A 20,219-nucleotide genomic window follows, 5' to 3' on the forward strand; every position below is an offset into this window, starting at 1 on the left:
TCAATATATTTGTCCACGTTAATGAGAGGCTCGCGAACATTAAATGACGTTAACCTCTGTTAGCCCATCAATGCATAGGGCCTGACTAGCCTTTGGTAACACACTAAACGAATTATCTTTCATTTTTGGCACTTTTTCTGTTTGTGTAGGTGGGAAGACATACTGAGAATCCAAATCGCCAACATTTGAAATAATAATTGTTTTGAATTATTTCTTGTCTTATTTAATGAAGGTTGTAATAGAATTAGCCTACATTTGGCTTAAGCTGGATGAGACAGAGACATAATTTTATAGCCATTTGTTAAACAGCTGACAGGGAACGTAATTAACTGTTCTGGGAACGAAATTTTTTTGTTCTAACCGGTTCGGGAGCGTCTATTTAATGGTGGAACCCAAAACCAGAAACGTTAAAATTCCGTTTCTGTTCGGAACGAACCAATAGGAAAAAAATTCTGGTTCAAAGCCCTGAATAAAATAGTATAAAAGGGGCTGCGTCACTAAGTAGGCCTCATTCAGATTTGGGCAAAATGGGCCTTCATTTTTGTCTGTAATGGAAACTTTAAGCACAAAAAACTCACACTGGAACACATCACAATACTGTAATACACACGAGCTGGCGTGATCCTACCTGGTAAGCGTTGAGGAATGTGTAGAAGCATATCGAGGGCAGTGACTCGGGGCCTAGACGCAGTCTCTTCGTGGCCTCTTTCATGTACATGATTTTGTCCAGTTTATCAGAGTCCTTTAGTTCTGGTAGAGGAATCCTACACATCAAGCAATGCAGTACACAATGATCAGCTGTACAACAGCCTGTCTTACTGTTCATCTGACCGATTAGAATAAAAGCGGATTACAGACAGACATTCTGCTTGGGCTTTAATATTTAGAAGACTTATGTTGTATTTGGTTGATCTTTATGGCATCAAAAGTCAGTCAGTCAGTCAGTCATCGCACATGACCCAGCTAATGAAGCTGAAGCTCCAGTCACACCTGTTTTGTTGCGGTGCATTGGGGTCCTGCTTCTTGCTTTTTGAACCCATGTTGTCCTTCTTGGGTTTCTTCTTTTTGGGTTTGCCCTCTTCATTCTCAGCCTCTTCATCTTCATCGTCGAGAGGGACCTCGATCTCTGGCTCCTTCAGCAATCCGTAGAACACCTGCACAAAAACCACATGGTTCAGATTGTCTAAACAGCCATCATTTTCACCCAACTTCCTGGAGGAATAATTATCAAATGCCATTTAAGGGGAGACGAGCCTTTTTCCGCTTCCGGTTGAGAGTACGTCGTGCGCATTCTGGCTGCCGCTTCTCAACAGAGCTTTTTTTATTTTATTTTCTCCCTTTTTTTTTAATTTATTTGGTTTTGGGTCATTCCATGCCAAATCAACAAGAGGTTATGCTCGACCATCTCAGATTTCAATGAAATTTGGAGGGCTCAGAGATACTATTAAAAGAAGTTAATCCCCAAAATTTGAGCTTCCTATCACCAACGGTTTCAGAGATACAGGCATTTGAATTTTTTGATTTTTTTGTTTTTTGCTCAAAACATACATATTTCCAAGTGTAATATAATCTTTATTATGCAAGATAGAAACCTAAAATTTTGCACAGAGAGACTCACTGTCTTGTACTACAAGCTTCAACTTAGAATTTCAATGGTCATTGTATATTAGATGGTGATTTTAACAAGGAAATTAAAAAGACATTTGCATTTTTTTGCATTTTTAACTCATTGTGGAAGCTTGCCTGTGGCAGTAATGCTTAAACTAAGAATGCTATTCAAATCTACACAGAAATATCTACCAATTTCAGTTTTACCAAGTCTCCACTATTCCTAGTTTGTCTGTAATAGGGTTTTGAAATTCGCCGATTTCTAAAACATGCCATTTTCAGTAGCAAGAAATCCAATGTGGGATAGCAGTTAGGAACTTGTAAATTTTTTTCAGTAATCCCCAAGACCCATATTTTATATTTCCAAATTTTTGTTCTGTGTCTCTCAAGTATTTTTAAACTACAGGGGTTTAAAAAATCCATTTTCACCAAATTCGAATTTACAAGTTCCTAACTGCTATCCCACATTGGATTTCTTGCTACTGAAAATGGCATGTTTTAGAAATTGGCGAATTTCAAAACCCTATTACAGACAAACTAGGAATAGTGGAGACTTGGTAAAACTGAAATTGGTAGATATTTCTGTGTAGATTTGAATAACATTCTTAGTTTAAGCATTACTGCCACAGGCAAGCTTCCACAATGAGTTAAAAATGCAAATTTGTCTTTTTAATTTCCTTGTTAAAATCACCATCTAATATACACTGACCATTGAAATTCTAAGTTGAAGCTTGTAGTACAAGACATTGAGTCTCTCTGTGCAAAATTTTAGGTTTCTATCTTGCATAATAAAGATTATATTACACTTTGAAATATGTATGTTTTGAGCAAAATGCAAAAAAATCGAAAAATTCAAATGCCTGTATCTCTGAAACCGTTGGAGATAGGAAGCTCAAATTTTGGGGATTAACTTCTTTTAATAGTATCTCTGAGCCCTCCAAATTTCATTGAAATCTGAGATGGTCGAGCATAAATTTGTCAGAGATTTGTTGATTTGGCATGGAATGACCCTTTTGTGTGTTTGTGTAGTTTGATGTTCATGTTTTTGTTTGAGTGTTTTGTCCGCCGGTTGTGGTGTAGCTCCGGACCCAGTTTTGGGCGTCGGTTCCCTCCAGGCCTTGGTTCGCTGTGGGTGATGCCTGTGCTCCTAGCTATGGACTGCAGTGAGCTCGTTGCTCATTTTAACATCATGGTTGTCCAGCGCTCTGTGTTTTAGTGCTTGGCGTGATGTTCCGAGTGATGTTGCTCGGTGGCGTCGCGTCGGCTGTGCATGTGGTTTGGGACGTACCGGCGCTCTGCGTGGTGGTGCTTCTGTGCTCGCTTTGTGGACCAGTGGTGTGGTGTTCTAAGTGATGTTGCCGGCGGTGTCGCGGGACTTGTTTTCGTGCGCCTTTTGGTGGGACTGTGGCTGCTACACCATTGGAATAACATCCTGACCTCTATTTGGTGGACTTTCTTTCTTTCTTCCCTATAATTGTAAAGCGACCTTGGGTTTTGAGAAAGGCGCTATATAAATTGAAATTACAGTGCTGAGCGTAAATGAGTGCACCCCCTTTGAAAAGTAACATTTTAAACAATATCTCAATGAACACAAACAATTTCCAAAATGTTGGCAAGAAAGTTTAATATAACATCTGTTTAACTTATAACGGGAAAGTAACGTTAATAATATAACTTAGATTACACATTTTTCAGTTTTACTCAAATTAGGGTGGTGCAAAAATGAGTACACCCCACAACAAAAACTACTACATCTAGTACTTTGTATGGCCTCCATGAGTTTTAATGACAGCACCAAGTCTTCTAGGCATGGAATGAACAAGTTGGCGACATTTTGCAACATCAATCTTTTTCCATTCTTCAACAATGACCTCTTTTAGTGACTGGATGCTGAATGGAGAGTGATGCTCAACCTGTCTCTTCAGAATTCCCCATAGGTGTTCGATTGGGTTCAGATCAGGAGACATACTCGGCCACTGAATCACTTTCACCCTGTTCTTCTTCAGAAATCCAACAGTGGCCTTAGATGCGTGTTTAGTCATGTTGGAAAAGTGCACGACGACCAAGGGCACAGAGTGATGGTAGCATCTTCTCTTTCAGTATAGAGCAATACGTCTGTGAATTCATGATGCCATCAATGAAATGCAGCTCCCCGACACCAGCAGCACTCATGCAGCCCCACATAAGGACACTGCCACCACCATGTTTCACTGTAGGCACCAGGCATTTTTCTTTGTATTCCTCATCTTTGCGATGCCATACAGTTTTGAAGCCGTCAGTTCCAAAAACATTTATCTTGGTCTCATCACTCCAGAGTATAGAGTCCCAGTCAGCATGGGCCCTGGCAAACTCTAGGGGCTTTTTTGTGCCTGGGCTTTAGGAGAGGCTTCTTTCGTGGACAGCATCCATGCATGCCATTCCTCTGCAGTGTACGCTGTATTGTGTCACGGGAAATAGTCACCCCAGTTTGGCTTTCTACTTCTTTAGATAACTGCAGTGAACTTGCATGCCGATTTTCTTCAACCCTTCTCATCAGAAGACGCTCCTGTCGAGGTGTTAACTTCCGTGGACGACCTGGACGTCTCTGTGAGATGATTGGAGTTCCATATTTTCTTAAATTTTTGTACCACTTTTGCTACAGTATTCTGACTGATAAGTAAAGCTTTGCTGATCTTCTTGTAGCCTTCACCTTTGTGGTGTAAAGAAATGATTTTCTTTGGGGAATTCTGAAGAGACAAGTTGAGCATCACTCTCCATCCAGCATCCAGTCACTAAAAGAGGTCATTGTTGAAGAATGGAAAAAGATTGATGTTGCAAAATGTCGCCAACTTGTTCATTCCATGCCTAGAAGACTTGGTGCTGTCATTAAAAATCATGGAGGCCATACAAAGTACTAGATGTAGTAGTTTTTGTTGTGGGGTGTACTCATTTTTGCAACACCCTAATTTGAGTAAAACTGAAAAAAAGTTATATTATTAACGTTACTTTCCCGTTATAAGTTAAGCAGATGTTATATTAAACTTTGTCTTGTCAACATTTTGGAAATTGTTTGTGTTCATTGAGATATTGTTTAAAATGTTACTTTTCAAAGGGGGTGCACTCATTTACGCTCAGCACTGTATTATTACATTATTATTATTAAAAAGTGTGTCTTGGAGAATTACGGTTTAGAAGTAATTATATGTAAACTAATCACCTTTTAAGAACTATTTTTATTGAAACAATCATTTTAGTGAATGCTGCCTCCATTTTCCAAACTGGAACACAGAGAAGTTCTTACAGACAAAGAACCTGACAAAACTCTTCGATATTAATCTCTCATATATTATAACAACAACGAGACATTCCCTTTGTTCACCTTGGCTTTGTTGGCCTCTCGGCGAGCCTCTCCAGCCAGGCTGCCGGACGTGCTGTCAATCTGACTCTTGCTACGTGGCATGCCATCGAAAATGTCGATGTAGAGGTGCTCCTGGATGATGTTCCAGATCTGGTTGTTCTGGCGCTCCTGAAGATGGCGCTTCAGCAGCTGGTAGGAGTCGCGTGAAATGCGTAGCACGAAGCGACTTGTGCGGAAATCCAGCAGGGTCTCGTTACCCTTCATGTGCTCCTTCTTGGTGAGGCCTGACAGCACACGCAGGTCGTTCTGGTAGTAGCATTCCTGGTCACCACTGAACCTGAAATGGAATGGACATCTGGGACATGAGACTGGAATTTCTAAACACAAGTTCAAAATATTAACCGGGCCACTTCAGGGGAAAACATTATCAAAGGCTTGGATTAACTGATGCCTCATCAACAGTGTCGATCTTAACAATGAAATGACCAACAATTAGTTATTATGAGTTTTTCATTTGTGGTTGAACAACCAGAAAAATACTCGTTCATGACTTGCAGATTGGCGGCACGGTGGTGTAGTGGTTAGCGCTGTCGCCTCACAGCAAGAAGGTCCGGGTTCGAGCCCCGTGGCCGGCGAGGGCCTTTCTGTGTGGAGTTTGCATGTTCTCCCCGTGTCTGCGTGGGTTTCCTCCGGGTGCTCCGGTTTCCCCCACAGTCCAAAGACATGCAGGTTAGGTTAACTGGTGACTCTAAATTGACCGTAGGTGTGAATGTGAATGGTTGTCTGTGTCTGTTGCCGCTTTTCCACTACCAACGCGGCTGAGTTGGGCTGAGCCGTGCCGTGCTGAGTTGGGCTGAGTCGAGCTGAGCGGGGCTGTTGGAGTTGCATTTCGACTACAACCGCGCTGAACCGTGCTGGCTGGAAGTGGGTGGACACATTGGGTGGAGTTAGCGAAAGTGGGTGGACGTCACGTGATGTCGTTAGGCGGCGCAAACAGTGACCTTTTAAGCGGTAGTCTCACGACCCGGATAGTAAACAATAAACATGGAGTCGTTAGTGTTGCTGGTCTTGGTGCTGTGGCTTGTTGTCACCGACAACGCCAACAGATACTGGCAAGAGCGTATAGATGAGGCGAGGCGCATAAGGCTTCAGAAATTCTCGTAATTCGTAATTCTTCTTCTTCTGGGTTTACAGTGTTTACAGATCCCAGCGTGCTTGCGGGGCGTGTGTGGGCATGTGAGGACACTCCTCCTCACCAATCAGTGCACAGGGGAGTGTCTGCTCACGCCCCCAGCCTCACTCGGCTCGGTTTGGCTCGCTTCAGCCCCACTCCAAAACCGTGTGAGTTTTGGGGGCTGAAGCGAGCTGAGTCGTGCTCTTTGGAGGTAGTCGAAACGCGAGCCGTGTCGGGCTGAAGTGAGCTGAAGCGAGCTGAAAAAGGGCCATATGTGTCAGCCCTGTGATGACCTGGCGACTTGTCCAGGGTGTACCCTGCCTTTCGCCCGTAGTCAGCTGGGATAGGCTCCAGCTTGCCTGCGATCCTGTAGAACAGGATAAAGCGGCTAGAGATAATGAGATGAGACTTGCAGATTTTTTTTTTTTAAACATGTGGACATACATGAGGTGCTTCATTAGACATTTTGCTCGATGAGGAAAATCATCACTTGTTTGTTTCCCTTATGCCAGCCTCACACCAAGCGACTTTTCAAACAAAACAATTTCTCTGTTGCAGATACATTTCTAACATCAGAATAAAATCATGAGAGCTTTGCTCCAGTTGTAGCGTTCTACCATCATGTCAATCATTTTCAGAATACCTGTCAGTCTTTTTCTCGAAGTTTTTAGTCTTGGCTCATACAGATAGTGACGGGGACATTATCATCAACCAATAGGGGCGCGCTCTGCAGCACCAAACAAGGAGCAGGAACATCTCTCAAAAGGAATCTTGGTGCAATCTTGCAAACAATAACCGTATAAAATCCCCAGTTTGGCTTAAAACTCTACGACTCATGACAGCCTTTAGATGTGAGCGCGTCTCAGACCTTAGTCTTTTCAAAAGTCTTCTATCGTATGGTGAGCACGACACCACAGCCTAATGCTTAGGGGTTGTTTTACAATCAGGGTACAAAGTTTGTGTCACAGGGGTCCAAAATTCAAACTGATTCAAACTGGTTCTTATACCAGTTTTTAAGTGAAGCACAAGTTAAAGAACAGATTTCAGGTCATTGTTTGACATGTGTGTATGGTAGTTTTGTGTAATCTGCTATAAGATGGGAGAAACAAATGAAGTGATTCTCGGAGAGGACGTTTTTTTGACAATTCAGAATCCGCTACTTCCATAGTGCTTTTAAATATAAGGCTGTAAGCTTTGTGTTAGTTGTCTCTAATATTTATGTCCCAATATCTTGACCACATTTTAGGATGAAAATAATCATTTTAGATATGTTATTTTATATTGAAAAATTAGCTGTCTCGGAGAGGACTTTTTTTTTTGACACAATTACATACTAATTTGATCAAAATAGTCTGAAAACTTACTGGCATTCAACATTAAAACTTAACTATGTTTCCAATGATATGGAACCAAATATGTGTTTTATGGTATAAAGAATGATGTAAGTGCATCCCTTTTGGAGCTACCTGTGGTCAAAAAAAGCACTTTTTCTAAATGACACGAGTAATTTTGCTAAATATGACATACATTGCCATACATTCACCAAAAATAACGTTATCGCCAAATGTGTTTTTGCATGGTAAATAGAGCCATCACAGGGCTACAATAAACAACCAAGCTTATTTAGTCAAGCCTTTTGATATTGAAGATAATAAGTGTTAAATGTGATTTTTAGCTTGCGTACCCTGATTATAAAACAACCCTTATACCCCTTTTCCACCAAATCAGTTCCAGGGCTGGTTCGGGGCCGGTGCTGGTGCTGGTTCACAATTCGTTCAACTTGCGAGTCAGCTGAGAACCAGTTTGTTTTTCCATAGCTCGGGGTGCTAAGCGGAGCCACGTCATTATGTCGCTGTATACGTCAGTTACGTCGCTGTATACGTCATTACGTCGCTGTATACGTCAGTTACGGCACTGTGTTTGCATAAACCTTGGCGCGAATATCAAAGCAAAAACAACACAGAAGAAGCAGCAGCGACAACAACAATAATAATAATAATAATGGATGACTTCGCGTTTGTACAGCTGCTGCTTCTCGTCGCTTAAAGTGCCATTCCACCATTGGATGTATTCTTTGGCATAAAATACAATATAATTTATGACAACATGACTAGACAGAGAAATCTTTTAGCTTCAAAATGATATATCAAACATAATTTTTTGACAACGACAAGTATATTAATTTTGCGACCAAAGCCATCTACCCTTTTAATTTCCGCGCGGTAGTGAAACGTGATGTCATCGGCAGGTGCCCCTTCTTGTGTACCACGTCACGTGTGACGTGGCACAGATTATCAGCAATGGCGGATAGAACGCGATTTCCACTTGTCGATTGCTGTGCCGATATTCACCATCGACCGTCTCCTTTGGGCATCACTTGCTATTTTCCTTCGCTTCTTTTCCGAAGCTGACAATCGCGTTCTATCCGCCATTGCTAATAATCTGTGCACAAGGGGAACCTGCCGATGACATCACGTTTCACCACCGCGCGGAAATTAAAAGGGTAGGTGACTTTGGTCGCAAAATTAATATACTTGTCGTTGTCAAAAAATTATGTTTGATATATCATTTTGAAGCTAAAAGATTTCTCTGTCTAGTCATGTTGTCATAAAATATATTGTATTTTATGCCAAAAAAATACATCCAATGGTGGAATGGCACTTTAAAAATGGCGATCTTTCGCAGTCTTGTTATTGTTGTTGGTCTTAACAACTCCGCCCCCCCCGCTGACGTAAGCGGTTCTTTCCTCTGGCCCAGCAGAGAGTTGGTGCTAGCCTGGAACCGGTTTTTCTGGCCCCAGAGCCAGTTCTTTGTCAGTGGAAACAGAAACCCAGTTCCAAACTAAGCACTGGCCCCGAACCAGCCCTGGAACTGCTTTGGTGGAAAAGGGGCAATAGAGAAGCAGCTTTGGGACCAAAAGGTCATTTGTTGAATGGTTGAAGTGCCCTTAAGCAAGGCAGGTAACCCCCAACCGCTCCCCAGGTTGCTCTGGATATGCTGTATGTCACTCTGGATAACAGCGTCTGCTAAATGTCTGGAATGTAATGGGTCTGTATTGCTGTACTTAACCAGCCAATTAGCTCACTATACATTACGTCACACACAATATATTGGCCACCATTTTCCAGCTGGACAAAACATGAGACTGGGCAGCACATTAGTTTTTTCTTGCTTGGTGGTCCAGATAATAGATTTATTGACTGATCCACCCCTGAAGAAGTACACGAGGTACGTTTCTGGACCCTAAGCTCCATTCAGTCATTGTTTAAACGAGAACTGAAGTCATTTTTAAACTTGCTTTATTTCCTAATTAACGTGTTATTCAATTACATTTTCAGTTTTAGTAACCTTATATCATGACCTGTATTGGCGATAAATTGCAATTAAATATTATACTTATCGGCCTAATGTAGTTTGTTTGGTCCACGGCAGGCGTCACTTATCCGCGCGATCTTCACGAGACTTGTGCAAGACTTTGAAACATGAAGTGTCAGTGCCGCCATTTTGAAAACTGTTTTCCAAACGAGATATTGCACAAAAACCGAGTTTAAATGACGATTACTGCCTACTTTTTGTCAAACTTTCCTGATCGCTATCAAAACAAACAAAACTTCCAGCTTGATTACGTCAGCATTCGAAAGAGGGTGCGCGCGTATTTTGACAACCTCTGTGTCTAAAATGGCTCCCTACTCACAGCGCTCGAAACTAACGGTGTCCCGACGTCCCGGGGACCATAAAAAATGTCATCGGGACACAAAATTATCATATCTGGGACAATCCCGGGACAATGGAAAAAAATAGATCTAGAAAAAAAGTTCTACGTTAATATTATTTACAAAGCCGTAACACATACGTAGACATTCACCTAATTTGTCAATTTTAATTTTAAAACGTTAACAGCGAAAAATACATAGTAGCTACACTTTCGATGCACCTGCATCCGTAGGCTACAGAGCAGCGCATTCTGTTCTAGAATCTTCGGCCGGAGTCCGCATTATATGGACTTGGAATGGAATTGCTACCGCACACGCTGCGCCGACTCTTGCCAGAACAAAAATGCTTAAGTGGTTGAAGCGGACCGACCGCAGGGAAGAAACTGAAAGCCCAGACATAACGTCTCCGGGACCTTCAGGATCCAAAGTGTCATCGCCTGGTCTGCAGGCAACGCTAGCAACTGAATGAACTTAATGAACACTGTTAGACACGTTATAAAATACAACAGGAATGATGTGGATGATACTGACGGAAGATACCGTTCAACAGAATAAGTGAGTTTTCTTGGTGTCTTTCTAGTTCAGAAAGTTTAGTCAGTCAGCAGCACAACTAGGCTCGGACCTGCTGCCACTATGCTGATGTTGCTAACATTTGCACCCACGTTTCGGCAGCGAAAGTTCTTAAAAATGGATAACGGAAAGTTCATAAAAATGGATAACGGTAATGGATAACGGAAAGTTCATAAAAATGGATAACGGTAATGGTGAAAATTATAAGTTGGCCTTATAAGTGCCAACAGATATTCAAGGTATAAGTAGGTGAAATGAACATAAAAGGGGTCTTATTTTCAGCTAAAGTGTACTGCAGATGTAGGGAGTTGAAACATTTTCTGAATGAGCTAGTTGGCCCCTTTAAATAAACGGGTATCTATTCATACAGTGAGATCGCCAAAGTTTAATAAACTGAAAATGCAATAACTGTAATTTTGAAGTAGATGATGTATAGGACATGTGTCACTTGTGTTTTGTGACTTATTGTAAAAATGATATAAAGGGTTCAAAATCGCATAGTTACAAATATAATAGTAACTTCATATGATAATATTAACCACTGGTTATTTCAGAGAGGAAAAAAATGGGGACACTATTGCTTCCATTCGGGACAATACAACACAGAATTCGGGACCACTGGGGGACACAAAGAAAAAAAAGTTAATTTCAAGCCCTGCCTACTCACTATATAGAGAGCGTGCACGTGACGTCACGAGGTCACGTGATATTTGTTTATCTGCCATCTTGGACGGCATGGCCGCGCATAGAACTTAGACGAACCCGTTCTAATTATCAAGTGTGTGGGAGTAGATCTTTCGAGAATGGTTATATCTTGTTCAGCATTTGGTTGTACCAATAGACAGGGCCAAAAGGAGGGCCTGTCATTTTATAGATTCCCCGCAGACACGGAGAGACGCGCAAAATGGGTGTCCGCTGTGCGAAGAGAAAACTGGTACCCCAGTTCTACCAGCCGAATTTGTAGTGAACACTTCATATCAGGTAGGTGTAATCTTCTAATACATTTATATCTGATATTGAATAATAATTCTGCACAGATAAAGATAGCGGTGAGTTGAGATTTTTTTTTTTCAGACAAAAACATACATATTTACCACCCTGTCATTATCTGGAACTGAGTTTAGATTTCGAACATTCTTACGATAAAACATCCTGCATAGTCTCTTTATGATAAACGTCTTAATGCCACTTACCCGTGAGGTTATCAAGTAGACATCCTTCTTCGGGAACTTCCAGAGGTATAGTTGGGATACCCATCCCGCAACAAAATATTTATAAGCTTCCAGGCTCTTGTAAGCTTTGAGGGCTTTGCCAGTGTAACACGATTCACGATTAACGAGAAAATTGTAAATGTCGTAGTAGGCCAGATCGGGCAAATCGCCGGCACCGCAGCTCCGAATTTCCCTGAACAAGGATTGCGGCAAGTTGTACGGATCTGCAATCCCCAACCTGGAACACTTTTCCACGTAACGCTGCCTCACATCACCTTCAAGATGCTGAACAAACTTAGACAAGTTATCGCGCGATGTAGATGGGGTATTTTCCGAATTTTCTTGGGGATTACTCCCTGGATCCATTACGCTCGCGCAAGGTAAACAATCCTGAAGCCGTCCAATATGGCGGAGTAAACACGGACGGGTCACGTGACTGTACATCCTCTATAGAGCACTATATAGTGTGGACGCCATTTTGTCGAGCTGTCCTCACTGAAAGAAATCAAATTAAAAGTCTCAAATTTGATTTAATACAAGGCAGCGGCAAAGAAGAAAGTATTCAGCCTCGATTTAAAAAAAACTGAAAGATGCAGGTACTTTGCATCTTTTATTAATGATATTTAAATAAATGGTATTTATTAATGTGGGAAATGCACTCATTATAATATGGATTTATCACAAAAATACATGCATGTATTAATTATTTTGAAAAGCCACCAGACGACTGATCTGGCACGTTTTAATTGTGCGACGGACTAGTGTCCGAAAGCGTTTTTTCCTCTATATAGTAATTCCTTATATAGGGAGTAGTGAACGAGTGAGCGATTTCAAACACAGGGAACGTTGGCAGATGTCGGTCACTTTGATTTCCGCTGTACGTTTTACTTCCATCCTACGATGTCTCGCACAGGTCTCAGCGAATCTCGTTTACGGCCATTGCTTTGACATATGGACTGATATATTACGTAGCGTATTTCAAACACTCATAACTTGCTATAGCAGCGACAAAATAGCTGTCAGAAATGCGTTCCTATATTTAATAAAATGAGATAAATATAATTTTGATAGGGGCGGCACGGTGGTGTAGTGGTTAGCACTGTCGCCTCACAGCAAGAAGGTTCTGGGTTCGAGCCCCGTGGCTGGCGAGGGCCTTTCTGTGTGGAGTTTGCATGTTCTCCTCGTGTCCGCGTGGGTTTCCTCCGGGTGCTCCGGTTTCCCCCACAGTCCAAAGACATGCAGGTTAGGTTAACTGGTGACTCTAAATTGACCGTAGGTGTGAATGTGAGTGTGAATGGTTGTCTGTGTCTATGTGTCAGCCCTGTGATGACCTGGCGACTTGTCCAGGGTGTACCCCGCCTTTCGCCCGTAGTCAGCTGGGATAGGCTCCAGCTTGCCTGCGACCCTGTAGAACAGGATAAAGCGGCTACAGATAATGAGATGAGATTATTTTGATAATAAAAAAATGTGCCTTCAGTTCTCTTTTAATGATTGTCCAAACAGCTGACCGTGTCCATCCATACACCAAGTAAAAAGTCATTGTGTATTGTGGACACTTCGCTATCAAAACATGTCAAGACTCACTTTTCGAAAAATGTCTTCGCTTCGTTTTCATGGTTGTTGTAAACCAGCTCCAGGTACATGTGAACAAAGAGCGGGTAGAAGAGCTGCGACAGCTCGGCCCTGTGGCAGTCCAGCACTGACTCGATGAACTTCTTCAGCCCGCTGTAGTACACCTGATACAGTGACGGATCCCCCTGCTGACTGTACGCCGAGAGGACAACGCTGACATCCGGCTGGTCCTCTCCACCTGGCATACCAAAGAAATGAGAAGAAAAGCGGTTTTCCTTTATTCGCAGTTAGATATATCCAAAACAACAGTACGGCAGCAAGCATTAGGATGTACTAATGAGATACTGGGGAACGGAATCAGCCTTCACACTGACTATAATCACTGGACTGATACGGTATTAGAGTAGAGTTTTCAATCTGATCCACTGCTACATGACTCGACAATCAAACCGCTTTGTTTCACAAAACTTGGCAAAGAAAAGGAGTTTGTTTATTGTCATGATAATACTATGACAGTCAACACAGATGTTGAAAAAATAGGACAATTAGGAAGGGAGTACTTCTTGGGTTCGAACCCAGCTGCCAACGAGGGCCTTTCTGTGTGGAGTTTGCATGTTCTCCCCGTGGGTTTCCTCCGGGTGCTCCGGTTTCCCCCACAGTCCAAAGACATGCAGGTTAGGTTAACGTGTGGCAGCCTTAGGCTGAAGTGCCCTTGAGCGAGGTACCGAACCCCTGACAGCTCCCCGGGTGCTGTAGTATGGCTGCCCACTGCTCTGGGTGTGCGCGCATGGGTTAAATGCAGAGGATGAATCTCACTGTGCTTGAAGTATGCATGTGACAAATAAAGCTCTCTTTCTTCTTGTATGCATAATACACCGTGCACTGTGGGCAGCATGGTGGCCTCACAGCAAGAAGGTTCTGGGTTCGAGCCCAGCAGCCGGCGGGAGCCTTTCTGTGTGGAGTTTGCATGTTGTCTGCATGGGTTTCCTCCACAGTCCAAAGACATGCTTAGGTTAATATGGGATGGCCTTGGGCTGAAGTGCCCTTGAGCGAGGCACCTAACTCCCAACTGCTCCCTGGGCGCTGTAGTATGGCTGCCCACTCCTCTGGGTGTGTGTTCACTGCTTCAGATGCGTTAAATGCAGAGGATAAATCTCAATGTGACAAATAAAGCTTGCTTTCTTCTTGTATGCATAATACACCGTGCACTGTGGGCAGCACGGTGGTGTAAGTGGTTAGCACGGTCGCCTCACAGCAAGAAGGTTCTGGGTTCGTGGCCAGCGAGGGCCTGTCTGTGTGGAGTTTGCACGTTGTCTGCGTTGGTTTCCTCCAAAGACATGCTTAGGTTAATATGGGACACATGCTCCCTGGGCATGTACGTGTGTACGCAGAGAGGAATTTCAGAAGAAGAAACCTTTGTCACATGCACACTTCAAGCACAGTGAAATTCATCCTCTGCATTTAACCCATCTGAAGCAGTGAACACACACACACACACACACACACACCCAGAGCAGTGGGCAGCCACACTAGAGCACCCGGGGAGCTGTCAGGGGTTCGGTACCTCGCTCAAGGGCACTTCAGCCCAAGGCCGCCCCACGTTAACCTAACCTGCATGTCTTTGGACTGTGGGGGAAACCAGAGCACCCGGAGGAAACCCACGCAGACACGGGGAGAACATGCAAACTCCACACAGAAAGGCCCTCACTGGGCTCGAACCCAGAACCTTCTTGCTGTGAGGCGACCGTGCTAACCACTACACCACCGTGCCACCCTCCAAGTGTGTGATGAATAAAGTTTCTTAAAAACAGCATGGTTATGAAGGGGTGGCGTAGTGGTTAGCGCTGTCGCCTCACAGCAAGAAGGTCCGGGTTCGAGCCCCGTGGCCGGCGAGGGCCTTTCTGTGTGGAGTTTGCATGTTCTCCCTGTGGGTTTCTTCCAGGTGCTCCGGTTTCCCCCACAGTCCAAAGACATGCAGGTTAGGTTAACTGGTGGCTCTAAATTGACCGTAGGTGTGAATGTGAAGGCCTCTGCATGCTCTTGCGACAAGGCTTTCGCAGATAGCTTTTCGCAGACAGTTGTAATTTATCGTTGAGCGGGGAGTAATAGGCGTGCGCGATGTTATTCACCGCCACAACGCAAAGCGGCGCGAAGTCGCTAGGAGTAGTTGGTGGGTGTGGTTAGTGGAGTGTTTATCCTCCGGTTACTTATAATAACTAGAACTGGAGTCGTATAGATGTACGTACTTCCTCACTTCCTCAATCAACCGCTCTTCGTGCTGCTCCATCTTCGCTCGTGTTTTTAAAAATGCCGGTCGTGAAAACAAACCAAACCGGGAAAGTAGGGAAGCAGAAGTGCGTGTACAGCGGATGTAGAGTGGACCAATCAGAGCCCTCTTCATACATGTCAACCTTTGTTCAATCAAACCTGTATAACCAACCTCCAAAATCCGTATTTCCCTTATAAAATCCGTATAAGATGCAAATTAAAATAATTTACCTAAAATTTGAATGATAATTAACAATGATATATCCCAGTTACTTTTTATTCAATATTAATAACAATAAACCTTCAGAATGAATACAAAGCTCCAATGTTTGACAAAAACACAAAGTGTTATCAGCATAGTTACGAAGGAAATACTTCGTTGTTTGGAGACAGGTTTCACCGAGCGGCTATTATGTGCGAGACTTCATATTAGCCACGAAGTCAGGAAAATCTGTTCGTAAAATTACATTATAATGACCAAATACAATGAAAAGTATTTTTCCAGTCTCACCTGTGAAAGGTAATCCCATGTGATCTCGTTTGGACGGTAAACCTGTTGGTACGGTTAAACGCAGCACATGAATGAGGCATCTTTATTCTCGGCTACTGTCTACCAGAGACAGGTGAAGAATCTCCACTTTGCCACATCCAATATGGCGGCGAGGATGATGTATGATTCTACGCAGAAGGCGGCGTCTATGTTTATATGTCTATGACTTCACGGTTGGCGGGATTCTCGCAATGCGGTGTGCGCATGATCAAAAGTGGAACGAAGTCTCGCTACCACAAGATAACGCGCGATTTCATAAGACTCTTTACTGGCTGTCTGTGGTGTACAGTACGTTTGTAAATGTTATGCGTTCTTTTATCATCGTGGGAATTGATTATAGCTCTAAATAAATATTGAAGTTTTTTTTAAAGAATCCGTATACAGAGGTCTCAAAAGTAGCCGGTCACCGGCGGCAAATCGCCGTCTGTGGCTTGTTATGCCGCCGGCTATTGTCAGTCGAGTCACAAAATTTAATATTAAATATTTCTGACAGCAAAAAAAGTTGTGAACGTAAATTACATCCACTATGTCATGTATGTCCGTTGCCGCGTCAACTGTGTTTACATCCTCGACACGAGTGCAGCCATTACTGCCGCCTGTGTTGCCAGATTGCGCGTTTTCCCGCCCTATTTGGGCGGTTTTAAGTGCATTTTGGCGGGTTTTGAACATATTTTGGGCTGTAAAACGTCAGCAGTATCTGGCAACATATTTTTTTACTTAATACAAGAAATTAATGGATGCCAACGTTTTTGCCAAAATGGTATTTTATTTTCCATTGTTTAGGCAGCTTCAGCATCATACTGTGAGATTCTGTTCAAATTGTTTTTTTTCTTCTATGAAGCCTGAGCCATTTATTTCATTAGTTTATAATTATTGTTTAATTTAGTCTTCAGGAGAGACTGCCTGCACACAGTACTAGTATTAATAGGTTTTTTCTTACATGAAAGCTGAGGCATTTATATTATATTTTAAGGTAACTTCATGTTGTGCTGTGAGGTTCTCTGCACTTTAACTTTTGAACCAACAGGTGCATTTGGATAAGTAAAGCCTATTTTTCTGCATTTTTGTAGTCCTGGTAATCTTTTATATTGGTAAAGTTGTTTATAGGATCATTTCTCAGTGTCTGTTTTTTTAATCAATAGTTTTTCAGTAATAATATTTAACATATCACTCAATTTTAAACAACCCCCGCACCTCCCCCATAGTCTCCAAAATTTCTGTGGGAAACACTGGCGTGCGTAACAATGCTAATCAAGCTTAAGCTAGACGACCCGCCTCAAATACCCGTCCCGGGTAAATGTTATCCCAATTTTAGATGACCTGTTCCAAACCATCCCGCCCCATGAAAAATTCGTACTTGCATATCTCTCTCTATCTATCTATCCCTGCACGCTTTGCGTGCATTATGTCTGCCGCTGGCAGACATTTTACCATTTTGCACCCTGCTGTAAATTATTTGTACCCTGCTATTCTCCCAAACTTTGAAGCCCCTGAGGTTGACATGTATGCCTCTTATCTGCGACGCTGTCTGCGGTGGTCACAATTTTTGGGAGGTGTGCGCAGAGCGTCTGCGAAGGGGGTGGTTTCGCAGACGCCATCTGCGAGGACTGGGTTGTCAGCATAAATTGGCCTTGAGTGTGAATGGTTGTCTGTGTCTATCGCTACGTTCACACTGCAAGGCTTAATGCTCAACTCCGATTTTTTTGTGAAATCCGATTTTTTTGTGAGGTCGTTCACATTAACAAATATATGCGACTTGTATGTGATCCTCAGTATGAACGAAAAGCGACCTAAAAGTGTTCCGCATGCGCATTGCAGGATACGACGACGTCACACGCAGTGAGCATGGCCAGTGTTTACGGAAGTAAAACCGCCCGGTTGCGGTATGACTCATCCAATCTAGCTTGAATAGCTGCATCCCCCCAAATGGAAATCAGCTCCCTAACCTCTGCGTCCTTCCATTGAGAAGATTCAGAACCTTCACAGCCCGAAGCGTCCCTCGCATTGATGTCATTATGCGCCATGTTGTTGTAACTTTTTTTGAGAAACCCGCCGCCTACTTCAACGCAGAATAGTGACGTTTGTGGCTTGTTGATGACGTGTAAGTCGGATGAATGCGACCTGGCAGTTCAGACTGAAGTCGCATATGAAAAGAGCGGATAGGAATCGGAATTAGGACCACATATCCAAACGGCCTGGGTCGGATTTGAAAAAATCGGATGTGTCGTTCATATTGTCAATAAAAGATCGGATACAGGTCACATATGGGCGAAAAGATCGGATTTGAGTCACTTCAGCCTGCAGTGTGAACGTAGCCTATGTGTCAGCCCTGTGATGACCTGGCGACTTGTCCAGGGTGTACCCCGCCTCTCGCCTGTAGTCAGTTGGGATAGGCTCCAGCTTGCCTGCGACCCTGTAGAAGGATAAAGCGGCTAGAGATAATGAGATGAGATGAGATGATACAATCTGACTTCTACATAGACACTGAAGCCTCACAGGAAGGTGTTCCAAGCCCTTCACTACACCCTGTACATGTCAACTAGAGCAGCTATTAAACTACAGCTTCTGCACCCTAGATAGTGCACTACATGATACAAAACAACCCATTTGGGACCCAGTCTGCTGCCTGAAGCCCACCTTTAGCCGGGGCGCCGCTCTGAGCCGACACCCGGCTGAGGAGGGAGCTCGCGTCTCCGTGTCCGCTGTTCAGCCCCGGTGCTGCAGCTTCTGCCCCGCGCGCTTCTTCGACCAGCTCGTCCTGTATCCCTGCCTCGCGCCGCAGGATATCCACCGACTCCGTTAAGTTGTTCCGCTTCAGGAACTGCAGCACAGCGAGTAAAGTTTGCTGCTGCTGTTCTTCCACTTTCGGCACGACAGCAGCAGGAGGTGCGAGCGGAGATGAAGACAGCGTCCCGCTCATTATCCCGGGCAGGTTTGCTGCCGACTCGTCGGTCAGAATATCAGGTTTTGTTTCTTTTTCGCTCTCAACATCACTCGGTCCATCATGTACAGCCGCCATTTTGCTCCGACACCGCCGAACGTAATGACGTAGGAGCGCTGTCGAATACGTGCCATCTCATTGGCTGCGTTCAAGCGTCGCGAATTTCCTTTTGGCACAGGAAAGCTTATTAATATTCATAACGAATCTGCTCCCTGATTGGTTGATAGGCAGCACTTTCTTTATGAATATTAATAACCTGCAGAAAGGAAATTGTACTGTATTTAAAAAGGTTTTTATCAATAAGGTGGCACGGTGGTGTAGTGGTTAGCGCTGTCGCCTCACAGCAAGAAGGTCCGGGTTCGAGTCCCGTAGCCGGCGAGGGCCTTTCTGTGCGGAGTTTGCATGTTCTCCCCGTGTCCGCGTGGGTTTCCTCCGGGTGCTCCGGTTTCCCCCACAGTCCAAAGACATGCAGGTTAGGTTAACTGGTGACTCTAAATTGAGCGTAGGTGTGAATGTGAGTGTGAATGGTTGTCTGTGTCTATGTGTCAGCCCTGTGATGACCTGGCGACTTGTCCAGGGTGTACCCCGCCTTTCGCCTGTAGTCAGCTGGGATAGGCTCCAGCTTGCCTGTGACCCTGTAGAACAGGATAAAGCGGCTACAGATAATGAGATGAGATGAGACTTATGACTTTAACTTCACTACATTTGAAAGGCAAATATCGTACTTTTTACTCCACTACATTTCTATCAAGGTCCTCATTACTTTGAAGCAGCTTTGAAAGTGGATGTTTTTTTCTTTTCTTTTCGAAAACGTGATTGGTTTTTTCGCAGGTGACACTGAGACAGTCTATCAGTAATCACTAGGGTCACGTCACATCCATAGACTGGATAAAATCAAGCTCAGTTATTTGAACACGATCAGTTGATGGCAGAATGGAAGGAGGCGGTTCTTCTGGAGAATGCACACACTCATGGTCATACCTAGAACCCATGTTTCAGTTTTCTGCAAGGATTAAAGATACGTTTTGTTTTAAATGTTTGCTTTGTTTGCCAAAAATGAACCACATCACGGCCTACAAAAACTCGCCATCCAACCTGCGGAAGCATATTGAGGGATATAAACGTTTTATTCCAAGAGAAAGCTTGCAACGAAGTTGTCTGTGCTTTTAGAGCTAGCGATAACGTTGCAATATGCAGTCTGGTTAGTCAAATGACTTTCTGTGGATTTGCCCGCCAAGTTGCCATAGTCTTGTCCACGGCTAATGTTTGCACATA

The 20,219-nt window shown here is 43.5% G+C and overlaps 1 protein-coding gene across 1 annotated transcript in view; it reads right to left on the bottom strand.

Annotated features, from left to right (window-relative positions):
* taf5 (TAF5 RNA polymerase II, TATA box binding protein (TBP)-associated factor) overlaps window positions 1-19,031 on the bottom strand; it is a 41,393-nt gene extending 22,362 nt beyond the window's left edge. The window contains exons 1-5 of the mRNA XM_060898789.1: window positions 18,641-19,031; window positions 13,198-13,423; window positions 4,967-5,282; window positions 991-1,154; window positions 629-764 (exon numbers count right to left, since the gene is read on the bottom strand). Coding sequence (XP_060754772.1) covers window positions 629-764; window positions 991-1,154; window positions 4,967-5,282; window positions 13,198-13,423; window positions 18,641-19,022 — 1,224 coding nt within the window. The 5' untranslated portion in view covers window positions 19,023-19,031. The remainder of the gene's footprint in view (window positions 1-628; window positions 765-990; window positions 1,155-4,966; window positions 5,283-13,197; window positions 13,424-18,640) is intronic.
* Window positions 19,032-20,219: the final 1,188 nt, after the last annotated feature.

This window comes from Neoarius graeffei, chromosome 18, assembly GCF_027579695.1.
Source record: "Neoarius graeffei isolate fNeoGra1 chromosome 18, fNeoGra1.pri, whole genome shotgun sequence".
In the NCBI taxonomy this organism is placed as follows: domain Eukaryota; kingdom Metazoa; phylum Chordata; class Actinopteri; order Siluriformes; family Ariidae; genus Neoarius; species Neoarius graeffei.